The sequence below is a fragment of the Rhinopithecus bieti genome, unplaced genomic scaffold (genome assembly GCF_001698545.2).
Source record: "Rhinopithecus bieti isolate Rb0 unplaced genomic scaffold, ASM169854v2 scaffold_23276, whole genome shotgun sequence".
Classification (NCBI taxonomy): domain Eukaryota; kingdom Metazoa; phylum Chordata; class Mammalia; order Primates; family Cercopithecidae; genus Rhinopithecus; species Rhinopithecus bieti.
The window spans coordinates 832,335-844,231 of record NW_016810868.1 but is presented as its reverse complement, the minus strand read 5'-3'; the positions used below and the strand labels follow the sequence as shown (position 1 = coordinate 844,231).

General features: G+C 57.4%; 1 protein-coding gene across 1 annotated transcript in view; it reads right to left on the bottom strand.

Annotated features, from left to right (window-relative positions):
• Nucleotides 1-11,897, bottom strand: part of EXD3 (exonuclease 3'-5' domain containing 3) — a 128,538-nt gene that overhangs the window by 41,546 nt on the left and 75,095 nt on the right. Inside the window, exons 8-12 of the mRNA XM_017893121.1 lie at nucleotides 7,269-7,369; nucleotides 3,405-3,478; nucleotides 3,046-3,084; nucleotides 1,532-1,698; nucleotides 207-342 (exon numbers count right to left, since the gene is read on the bottom strand). Coding sequence (XP_017748610.1) covers nucleotides 207-342; nucleotides 1,532-1,698; nucleotides 3,046-3,084; nucleotides 3,405-3,478; nucleotides 7,269-7,369 — 517 coding nt within the window. The remainder of the gene's footprint in view (nucleotides 1-206; nucleotides 343-1,531; nucleotides 1,699-3,045; nucleotides 3,085-3,404; nucleotides 3,479-7,268; nucleotides 7,370-11,897) is intronic.

Below are 11,897 nucleotides of genomic sequence, written 5' to 3'. Positions count from 1 at the left end.
CCAGTGCCCAGCACCCAGCACCCAGCATCCTGGAGTCTCAGCAACACAGCTCGGGGAATGGCTGCCCTCACAGCAGCCCTGGGGCACCTGGCGGGCCCATGCCCAGAGGCCTTGCCTCTCGCCGAATGCCATGCTCCTGATGCTCCTCCAATGCCTGGTAGGGGGATCCCACCACCGGGCGCTGCCCCAGCGGCCGAGGGGCCCACCTGCAGGAGTGCACCCTCATATCTGGTCAGGTCTTCCCACGAGGCCAGGAGGTGGATGTTCTCCCTGGGGATGGGCAGCTGGTAGTAACGGTCCTTCACGTCCTTCCCCTCCAGCCTCGAGTCAGCCTCAGCCGCCCTGGGAGGAGCAGAGCTGGTAGCGCCCCATGTCCCTGGTCCCCACTCACCCTGACCTCGGAGCAGGAGGGGAGCGTTCGGGGCGTTTGGTGGGGCATCTCAGGTTGTGGCTCCTCCTCCCACACCGGCTCAGTCCAGCCCAGCGTGACCCCTGCTCCTGCCTCTCCTCCCAGTGGCTGCCCTCCCAGACCATAGGGCAGCCTGTTCCTCAGGTCCCGTGTGGGGCGGGCTGGCCATGGATCTGGCTGCAGAGCCTGTGGGCTGGCAGCAGAGTGGGAGGGCTGGGCGCTCCTGTATTGTCTGCCCTGTGCATAGCTGTGCTCTTTGTTTTGTCTTGGTTTCTAATACTCAACCCACTGGCGTGCAGATTGGTGAGCTGTCGTCCCAAGGGTAAGGGCCATCCTGGGCGGAACCCACCCCTAGCTGGGGTCACCCTGGCGGAGCTCACCTCCCCTGGAGCCTGAGCCGGCGGAGTTCCACAGCCACCGCAGCCGGCAGCCGCTCCTCGGGCAGTGAGAGGCCCATGGCACACCGGGCGGCTGTGACTGGGTCACCGTGGGAGACCAGCAGCTGAGACAGCTGCGCCTGAGGCCACGGGCTCTGCCCCACCAGGCCCTGTGGGAAGGGTGGCCGNGTCTTCCCACGAGGCCAGGAGGTGGATGTTCTCCCTGGGGATGGGCAGCTGGTAGTAACGGTCCTTCACGTCCTTCCCCTCCAGCCTCGAGTCAGCCTCAGCCGCCCTGGGAGGAGCAGAGCTGGTAGCGCCCCCATGTCCCTGGTCCCCCACTCACCCTGACCTCGGAGCAGGAGGGGAGCGTTCGGGGCGTTTGGTGGGGGCATCTCAGGTTGTGGCTCCTCCTCCCACACCGGCTCAGTCCAGCCCAGCGTGACCCCTGCTCCTGCCTCTCCTCCCAGTGGCTGCCCTCCCAGACCATAGGGCAGCCTGTTCCTCAGGTCCCGTGTGGGGCGGGCTGGCCATGGATCTGGCTGCAGAGCCTGTGGGCTGGCAGCAGAGTGGGAGGGCTGGGCGCTCCTGTATTGTCTGCCCTGTGCATAGCTGTGCTCTTTGTTTTGTCTTGGTTTCTAATACTCAACCCACTGGCGTGCAGATTGGTGAGCTGTCGTCCCAAGGGTAAGGGCCATCCTGGGCGGAACCCACCCCTAGCTGGGGTCACCCTGGCGGAGCTCACCTCCCCTGGAGCCTGAGCCGGCGGAGTTCCACAGCCACCGCAGCCGGCAGCCGCTCCTCGGGCAGTGAGAGGCCCATGGCACACCGGGCGGCTGTGACTGGGTCACCGTGGGAGACCAGCAGCTGAGACAGCTGCTCCTGAAGCCACGGGCTCTGCCCCACCAGGCCCTGTGGGAAGGGTGGCCGTGAGGATGGAGACGGGGACGTTGCTGTGCCACAGGGCTCTGCCCCGAGGGACCCCCATAGACCCCGACCTTGCAGACTGGCTCTTAGCACTTAGGGAGGAGGGGCAGCCGTCTACCCCAGGCCTGCAGTGCCTGTCCTGCCTGAGGTCAAGGTTCCATAGGACCAAAGCGGCTGAGATAGAGGTGCTGAGGGAAAGGCTGTCCACCCCAGTATAGCCCTGGCTGGCCCTCTGGGTCTCCAAGCCTGAGGTGAAGGCTGCCCACCTCAGCTTAGCCGTGGCTGGCCCCTCCTGGCCTCCAAGCCTCCAAGCCTCCACCGGTCCTCCTGCTCTCACCAGGCATCTGCCCCTACCCCGGGTCCCAGGAACCCGGGCGTGTTTTCTGGAGCACCTGGCCAGCCTGCCCCATCTCCACACTCCTCCTCTTGCTGGGGGAGCCCCTCTGCCCCTTCGCCTCCTCCTCACTGTGTGGGGTTTGGCTGGCAGGGCTTAGGAGGCTATTGGGCACCCATTCACCCACGGCCCAGGAGCAGACAGGGGTGCCCTCCAGGTGGCAGTGACCAAAGGGGTCCCGAGAAATTTCATCCTCACCAGGGTGAGCTCTCTCCCACCCTGCAGCCGCCTATGGCAGCGCCCAACTCAGGAGCAGAGGCACCCACAGGACTGCAGGACCCTCGGCCTCCACCAGGAAATGCAGGGCCCAGCACGAGCAAGGGTCGCCCTCCCTGCACGGTCTTGGAGTCCATGGGTCCAGGATGGCCTTGGGTGTCAGGCGGGAAGGGAGGGGACCCACCCGGGAGGCTGAGCTCCTGCACGACCTCCTGCCCCACGGCCTCGAGGAGGGTCCGCCTGCCCCGCTGGCTTCAGGCCCAGCAGCCCGAGGCTGCTTCCCCGGCGTGGGTTCCCACGTGGACGACAATACGTGGAAGCCGCCCGCATTCTTCAGGACGTCCGCTGCCCTTCCGGCCGGCTCCACGCTGGCACCGGCGGGGGGGCCCGGCCTTCCTCCTTCCGGCCTCGCCCAGGCGCCCCACACCTCTCCGGTGACTCTCAGCCCCCACCCGGCCCCACAGGCAGCTCCGCTGGGCCGGTTCGGGTGGCACGGATGCTGCCGTCCGCCTGGAACGAGGCCCAGTCAGGCTCCACCGATGCCCTCAGCTCCCGCTCAGGCCTCCCGGGCCTGGGGACCCCGCACCCGCCTGCCAGGCACGTGCCCCAACATGGGGTCGGGGTCAGCAGCCCCAGTGAAGGCCTCAGCTCTGCCTGCTTTTGCCAGGAGGCTCCGGGCCTGTGCCCCCAGGACAGCTGCCCAGGCAAGAGCACGAACTCACCTGCACATGGTCGGCCCAGTTTTCCTGAGACAGGCTCTTCTGCAAAAGCAAACGGGAAGGGACAGTTAGGCAGCTCCAGAGGCTGATCAGGGGCCTGGTGGGCGTTTCCCTCGACCCCTGGCAGGGTACATCCTTGGCAGAGCCCAGGTGCTCACCCACCGTGGTGCCACAGCCCAGAGCCAGGGCCCCATGGCCTCCCCTTCACCCAGGCCTGGCCCAGCTCGCCCAGCTGTGCGGTGAGAAGCAGCTCCTGCTTGGGACGTCGGTGCAAACCCACAGTGCGCAGTGAGTATCCCAGGCCAAAGTCTGTGGCTCAGGCCATGGCTGGCCACCCCCAGGACCCCTTCCTGCTCACGAACCTCCACAAACCGCTTGTGGCACAGGTGCCGCAGGGCTGCCAGGCGCTGCCACATGGCCGCATTGGGACACAGCGCTGAAAGGAAAGGCCAGATCAGCACTGCGGGCTCAGGGCAGCCTCACCACGGCCTCCTTCTGGGGCAGGAGGGAGACGGGCAGGGGGGCTGTGCCTGCCTCTTCGCCACCCTCCACCTCTGCCCCAGACCCCACCCCCTCCCCACCGCTTGGGCCTCTGCTGGGGTCCACCCCACTCAGCCTGGGGGTCCCGCCAGCCCCGGGGTCTCCCTTGCATGTGTGCAGCGGGCCCTTTCATCTGGGCCTCCCTCTGGGGCCTCCCTGTCTTTCCTCAGAGAGGTTCCTTCCTGCCACTGGCATCTGCGTGTACGCCCTGCCCTTCTCTCACTGGCAGGGGGAACCCTCGTGGACAGAGCCGGATGCTCACTGTGGGTCCCGTGACCGGAGCTCCATGAGTGGCAGGGGCCTGAGGCCCACGCATGTCCACACTCTCCGTCAGCCTCCCCTCCATACTCCACCCCAGAGCCTGAGGGGGCCCCGGGGAGGGCACCACGGTCTGGCCGAGCCCTTTCCCCCAAGGGCGTGGCAGCCAGTGGTGCTAACGGGCTGGCCGGTCCTCAGCGGGATGTTCAGGGCCCCGTCCACCCACGCCCAGAACGCAGCCACGGGGAGCCGGGCGACCATCTGTCCTGAGGCCCCTGCCTGGCTCTGGCCCAACCTCACTGAGGGTCCCTGTGACACACACTCTAAAGACACGTGGGTGCCCTTGCCAGCACCTGCCTCCAACACTTGGGAGCACCCTGTGGTGGGGACCCCATCTGCAGGCTACAGTGGGGGTCTGTGCGGTTCACAGCAAGGCCAGGGACAAGGGCTAACCAGGGAGGCCAGCTTCCTGGAACACAGCCACCAGGGTACAAACTTTCAGCAGAGGCCTCGCCCAGGAATCTGCCACCTGCCCTGGGTCCAAGGGGGGATGAGGGCACCCGCCTCCCACCTTCCGCCTTCCCAGAAACGAGGCCTCTGCTACCCTCGTGCACTGGACACCCCAGGGGCCGCCACCTCTTTAAACCATGTGGCACCTCTGGGTAGCACCTACACAAAGCCCAATATACTTCTGAGAAAGGAGAAAGGAGGAAGGAAGGAGGAAGGAGAAAGGGAGGAAGGAGGAAGGATAAAGGGAGAAAGGAAGGAGGAAGGAGAAAGGAGACAGGGAGAAAGGGAGGAAGGAGAAAGGGAGGAAGGAGAAAGGGAGGAAGGAGGAAGGAGAAAGGAAGAGGGAAGGGAGAAAAGGAGGAAGGAGAAAGGGAGGAAGGAGGAAGGAGGAAGGAGAAAGGGAGGAAGGAGGAAAGAGGAAGGAGAAAGGGAGGAAGGAGAAAGGGAGGAAGGAGGAAGGAGGAAGGAGAAAGGGAGGAAGGAGACAGGAGGAAGGAGGAAGGAGAAAGGGAGGAAGGAGACAGGAGGAAGGAGGAAGGAGAAAGGGAGGAAGGAGACAGGAGGAAGGAGGAAGGAGAAAGGGAGGAAGGAGACAGGAGGAAGGAGGAAGGAGAAAGGGAGGAAGGAGACAGGAGGAAGGAGGAAGGAGAAAGGGAGGAAGGAGACAGGAGGAAGGAGGAAGGAGAAAGGGAGGAAGGAGACAGGAGGAAGGAGGAAGGAGAAAGGGAGGAAGGAGACAGGAGGAAGGAGGAAGGAGAAAGGGAGGAAGGAGACAGGAGGAAGGAGGAAGGAGAAAGGGAGGAAGGAGACAGGAGGAAGGAGGAAGGAGAAAGGGAGGAAGGAGACAGGAGGAAGGAGGAAGGAGAAAGGGAGGAAGGAGACAGGAGGAAGGAGGAAGGAGAAAGGGAGGAAGGAGACAGGAGGAAGGAGGAAGGAGAAAGGGAGGAAGGAGACAGGAGGAAGGAGGAAGGAGAAAGGGAGGAAGGAGACAGGAGGAAGGAGGAAGGAGAAAGGGAGGAAGGAGACAGGAGGAAGGAGGAAGGAGAAAGGGAGGAAGGAGACAGGAGGAAGGAGGAAGGAGAAAGGGAGGAAGGAGACAGGAGGAAGGAGGAAGGAGAAAGGGAGGAAGGAGACAGGAGGAAGGAGGAAGGAGAAAGGGAGGAAGGAGACAGGAGGAAGGAGGAAGGAGAAAGGGAGGAAGGAGACAGGAGGAAGGAGGAAGGAGAAAGGGAGGAAGGAGACAGGAGGAAGGAGGAAGGAGAAAGGGAGGAAGGAGACAGGAGGAAGGAGGAAGGAGAAAGGGAGGAAGGAGACAGGAGGAAGGAGGAAGGAGAAAGGGAGGAAGGAGACAGGAGGAAGGAGGAAGGAGAAAGGGAGGAAGGAGACAGGAGGAAGGAGGAAGGAGAAAGGGAGGAAGGAGACAGGAGGAAGGAGGAAGGAGAAAGGGAGGAAGGAGACAGGAGGAAGGAGGAAGGAGAAAGGGAGGAAGGAGACAGGAGGAAGGAGGAAGGAGAAAGGGAGGAAGGAGACAGGAGGAAGGAGGAAGGAGAAAGGGAGGAAGGAGACAGGAGGAAGGAGGAAGGAGAAAGGGAGGAAGGAGACAGGAGGAAGGAGGAAGGAGAAAGGGAGGAAGGAGACAGGAGGAAGGAGGAAGGAGAAAGGGAGGAAGGAGACAGGAGGAAGGAGGAAGGAGAAAGGGAGGAAGGAGACAGGAGGAAGGAGGAAGGAGAAAGGGAGGAAGGAGACAGGAGGAAGGAGGAAGGAGAAAGGGAGGAAGGAGACAGGAGGAAGGAGGAAGGAGAAAGGGAGGAAGGAGACAGGAGGAAGGAGGAAGGAGAAAGGGAGGAAGGAGACAGGAGGAAGGAGGAAGGAGAAAGGGAGGAAGGAGACAGGAGGAAGGAGGAAGGAGAAAGGGAGGAAGGAGACAGGAGGAAGGAGGAAGGAGAAAGGGAGGAAGGAGACAGGAGGAAGGAGGAAGGAGAAAGGGAGGAAGGAGACAGGAGGAAGGAGGAAGGAGAAAGGGAGGAAGGAGACAGGAGGAAGGAGGAAGGAGAAAGGGAGGAAGGAGACAGGAGGAAGGAGGAAGGAGAAAGGGAGGAAGGAGACAGGAGGAAGGAGGAAGGAGAAAGGGAGGAAGGAGACAGGAGGAAGGAGGAAGGGAGAAAGGGAGGAAGGAGACAGGAGGAAGGAGGAAGGGAGAAGTTACTTGGGGGCACAGCTGGGCAGCCCAGGTGTTGCTGCAAAGGCCCTTCCCTCAGGTCCAGACAGACGGGGCAGCTTTCCTGACATTTCCATGCTTTTAGGCTTCATTTTGCCTGTGGGATACTACGTCCAAAGGCTTCTGGATACAATACTGCATCGACAGAAGGGATTTGGGCTGTAACCATGCTGAGAACCTAGAAACACTGCAAAATCCAGATAAAACCCCAACTGCCAGCCAGGCGCCAGCCTGCACCCTCCTGAGATTCAAGGGCCCCGTGGATGGGGCCTCAGTGCATCTTCCTGGCCCTTGCAGGGGGTCCTGGGAACAAAGGGGACCTGGCTTCCCCTGGTGTCCAATGACACAGGCAGGTGCGGCCGTCAGCCTGTCCAGAGGGGTCTGGGAGGAGTGGCTGCGGAGTCCTGCGGACTCACCCTCAGCTCTGCAGCCAGGCAGGAGGCAGGAAGCGCTCCCGGAGCCGCCCTAGGTGGGCAGAGGAGCTCTCAGACCCGTGGGCTGCTCAGTGGCAGGGCCCAGGCCAGGCCCACCTCGCAGCCACTCTGGCATGAGCTAGGCAAGAGGCAGGGAGGGGCTCTCGGGGAAGGTTGGTCTTTGTTGGCACCTGAACAATGGGCAGCCCCAGTCACAGAACATGTCCCTGGCCACGCTTGGCGGCTCTCCCTGGCCTCCGGGGCAGAAATGCGGGGGCTGGACTCACCCGGGGCGACGCCGTACCGCTCCTGCAGACGCAAGACCTGCCTGCTCAGCACCTTCGGACTCAGCTTCTCCAGGCTCAAGGAGGTCACCTCAGGGTACTGTCTGTGGGGAGAGAGGCACAGCCTCTGTTGCTGTTTTAAGGTAATACATTTTAAGATTTTCGTTTTCATCAAAGTCATATGCATGCATAGTTCAAACCTCAAGTGAGGTTTATAAGAAAATGCAGGCGTCACCCCCCGGCCCTGCCCACCCCATCCTTAGCACTTGCAGGTCGACATTGAAATGGTTGTGTATTTGCCTCCACGTTTCCGGGTAACATCCTTGGATTGTGATCTCTTGACTATTGACCTCTGGGTATTTGGTGCTGACTTCTCCCCACGGAAGGCGGACTCCCAAAATAACAGTATTAGAGTTTTAGCTAAATCAGCACCTTCTCACTGGTGATATTCTGGCCGTGTAACGGCCTCAACAGCTCAGCCTTCTGCTGCTGCTTTCAGAGTGGATGCTTATCTGGCTCTGTTGTTTCTCAGTTTCCCATCCTGGTCCCTTGACACTTGGCTCCTCCTGCCCCTCCAGCCACTCTCTAGCTCCTGCCCTGCACCGTCCTGGGACTGACCACCCCCCCCACACCCTGGTCCACACCCTCCGACCTCCAGGTAGTGGTGAAGCACAGCCGCTGGGTGTTTCCCAAGATAAGGTCCACGGAGTATTTTTGGAGCTGTGCACCTCCAGGGTCTGGGCCCGCTGCACACCAGCTTGAGAGTTCAGTGCAGCCAGGACTTCTGGGTTGAGATAACGTTCCCGTAGCACAGGCAGGCTTTGCTCCCGGAACTGCTGTTGAGACCCCATAACCTGTTCCTCTTCCTGCCCCTCTGACGTGACCTGCTCTTCCGGAGGTTTTGAGGCCCTTCCATTTTCACTAGTGTTGAGAAATTTCACGACGATGCGCCCCCCGGGGGGTCTCTCTCCACCCCACTTCAGCCACTCCACAAACCTGCTAAGTCCGGTTCCCGCAGGGGCTCCCGTGGCCTCGCATCTGGAAACCTGTCAGCGATGAATTACCGAGGAATTGCCTTCCCTGCTCTCCCTTCTTCCTGGAATCCCCGTTATTTGTAGGTTGGACCTTCTTGACAGCATCTCCAATTTTAAACATCTTTTCTCTGATTTTCCTTCTCTTTATGTATTTTGTACTAATTCTTGGAAGACAACTTCAAATGTATCTTCCAAACCTCCCACTGAGCTTTCATTTCTCATCCTGTCCTTCATCCACCAGGTTCTGTCCTACAGTCTGGAAGCTCTTTCTGTGGAAACCCCACCTCCACTTCACAGACACAGTATCTTCCAAAGATCCTGGTTACGGCATTTGTGCTTTTAAGTTTTCTTTTCTTTTCTTTTTTTTTTTTGAGATGGAGTCTTGCTCTGTTGCCCAGGCTGGAGTGCCGTGGCCGGATTTCAGCTCACTGCAAGCTCTGCCTCCCGGGTTCACCCCATTCTCCTGCCTCAGCCTCCCGAGTAGCTGGGACTACAGGTGCCCGCCACCTCTCCCGGCTAGGTTTTTTTTGTAATTTTTAGTAGAGACGGGGTTTCACCGTGTTAGCCAGGATGGTCTCGATCTCCTGACCTTGTGATCAGCTTGCCTCGGCCTCCCAAAGTGCTGGGATTACAGGCATGAGCCACCGCGCCTGGCCTAAGTCCTACTTTTTAAGATAAACTATTTACTGAGGGTATAAGTGACACATGGTAAGGTATGCCAGTCATGGGTGCAAATGCACTGGTAAACCCACTGCCCACATCTCAACATAGAACGTTCCAGGCCAGGTGCGGTGGCTCACGTCTGTAATCCCATCACCTTGGGAGGCTGAGGCGGGAGGATGGCTTGAACCCAGGAGGTTGAGGCTGCAGTGAGCTGTGACTGTGTCCTTGCACTCCAGCCTTGGTAACAGAGTGAGACCCTGTCTCTAAAGTAAAATTTAAATAAAGGACGTTCCAGCACGCCAAAGTTTCTCCCATGTCCATCTCTGTGTATCCCCATCGCACACTTCTCTGACTTCTATGGCCAGAGATTATTTGCCTGATTTTGAACTTGATACAAACGGAATGGTAGAATAGGGACACTTCTGCCACTTTTGGATCTGGTTTCTTCCATGCAGTCTCTGTCCACGCTGCTGAGTGTGACGAGGTTCAGTCTCTCACAGCTGGGTTTGTGAACCGTGATCACTGCATCCACTCTGCTGCTCTGGGGACTAGGGCTGCTCCCAGGTTTCAGAGATGATGACTAAAGCTGCCATGACTGCGAGCTTTCGTGAATAATGAGCTCATTTCTCTTGGGCATATGCTAAGTGGACTTGGACAACGTATGTCATAGGGTTGGCATACTTTTTTTTGCTTTGGTAGAAACTGCTAAATAATCTTCTGAAGTGTCTGTCAGTGCACATCCCACCAGCAGTGTGTGAGAGTTCTGGTTGCTCCATGTCCTTGTCAACACTTGGTATGTTCAAATTTTAAATTTTAGCCTTTCTGATAGGAGGTAGTGGTATTTCGTTGTGGCTTCATTTGCATTTCCCTGATATTAATGGTGCTTAGCAACTTTTCCCATTGGCTATCTGGATATCCTCTTTTGTGACGTGCTTATTCAAGTCTTTTGCTCATTGAAAAATTTGGTTTGTCTTTTATTGTTTATTTGCTTTGTAGGTTTTTTGCTTAAAAAATATTCTGGATACAGTCTTTTGTAAGATATGTACTGTAAGTAATCTTCTCTTGGTCTGGAAGTTGTCTTATCACTCTCTCAATGATGTCCTTTGATATCCAGAAGGTATTAAGTCAAGTTTGTCAATCTCTTATGTCATTCTTTTTCTTTCTTTCTTTTTTTTTTTTTGAGATGGAGTCTCACTGTGTCACCCAGGCTGGTGTGCAATGGCACGATATCAGTTTACTGCAACCTCTGCCTCCCAGATTCAAGTGATTCTCCTGCCTCAGCCTCCTGAGTAGCTGGAACTACAGGCACCCGCCACCATGCCCAGCTAAGTTTTGTATTTTTAGTAGAGATGGGATTTCGCCATGTTTGCTAGGCTGGTCTCGAACTCCTGACCTCAAGTGATCTGCCTGCCTCAACCTCCCAAAGTGCTGGGAATACAGGTGTGAGCCACCGCACCCAGTCTTTATTCTTAGTGACTTTATATCCTATTTGAGCAAGTTTTATTGCAAGTATAAAAACTACAATTGGCTTTTATAAGCTTACTTTGTAACCAGTGATCTTGCTAAATTTACTTATTAATTCTAATACTTTATTTGTAGATGTTTTGGTTTTTCTTCCCTACATATAAAAACATATCTTCTGAGAAAATGACAGTTGTTTCTTTGTACCCGGTCTTTGTACTCACTTTCCTGCCTACCAAGGACCCTGGCGTGGGTCCTTGGTACAGTACTGAATAAAAACAGCAGTTCTCAGACATTAGGCAACAGGTGGTTCAGGGCAGTGATGCCCTAGTGACGGGAAGGGAGGCTGCCAATCACCCCATTTTCCCTCCTGGAGAAACTTTCCAGCAACATGCGAGGGAAGGGGAACCCAAGAGACACAGGGTGCTTCCCTGAGTTCGCAGAGAAGAAATGCCCAGAAAAAGAGCTGTGGAGCTTTGCAGGGAGCGCCCTCGAGAACTCACCTAAGAGCACCCTGCGTGTAAGGAAATCACACAAAGCTGAGGAAGAGCCATCTGAACACATCACGGGGAAAAGTTTTCAAGTCTTACAAAGAGCTGGGAATAGGATCTGCTCCCAAGACCCAGAGTTTAAAAAGCTTCCCAATTGGCAGGGCATTGACTATAGTTCTAAGAAGGCTTTTGTCTCAGAAATAGGGGAAAGTTAGGCTGGGCGCGGTGGCTCATGCCTGTCATCCCAGCACTCTGGGAGGCCGAGGCGGGCGGATCACAAGGTCAGGAGATGGAGACCATCCTGGCTAACATGGTGAAACCCGTCTCTACTAAAAATACAAAAATGAGCCAGGCGTGGTGGCGGGAGCCTGTAATCCCAGCTACTCCAGAGGGTGAGACAGGAGAATGGCATGAACCTGGGAGGCAGGGGTTGCAGTGAGCCGAGATTACGCCATTGTACTCCAGTCTGGGCGACAGAGTGAGACCCTGTCAAAAAAAAAAAAAAATAATAATAATAATAATAAATTACCAGGCATGCAGAGAAGAGGAAATATGAGGCAAAATGTGATGAGTAGAAACTGACCTAGAAATGACATAGATAATAGAATTACTGCAGGACAAAAAGACACAAATCACCAGCACTGGGAATGAGAGCATTGACATCACTACAGAGTCTACAGATAATAAATAGATAGGCCGGGCGCGGTGGCTCAAGCCTGTAATCCCAGCACTTTGGGAGGCCGAGACGGGCGGATCACGAGGTCGGGAGATCGAGACTATCCTGGCTAACATGGTGAAACCCCGTCTCTACTAAAAAATACAAAAAACTAGCCGGGCGAGGTGGCGGGCGCCTGTAGTCCCAGCTACTCAGGAGGCTGAGGCAGGAGAATGGCGTGAACCCGGGAGGCGGAGCTTGCAGTGAGCTGAGATCCGGCCACTGCACTCCAGCCTGGGCGACAGAGCGAGACTCCGTCTCAAAAATG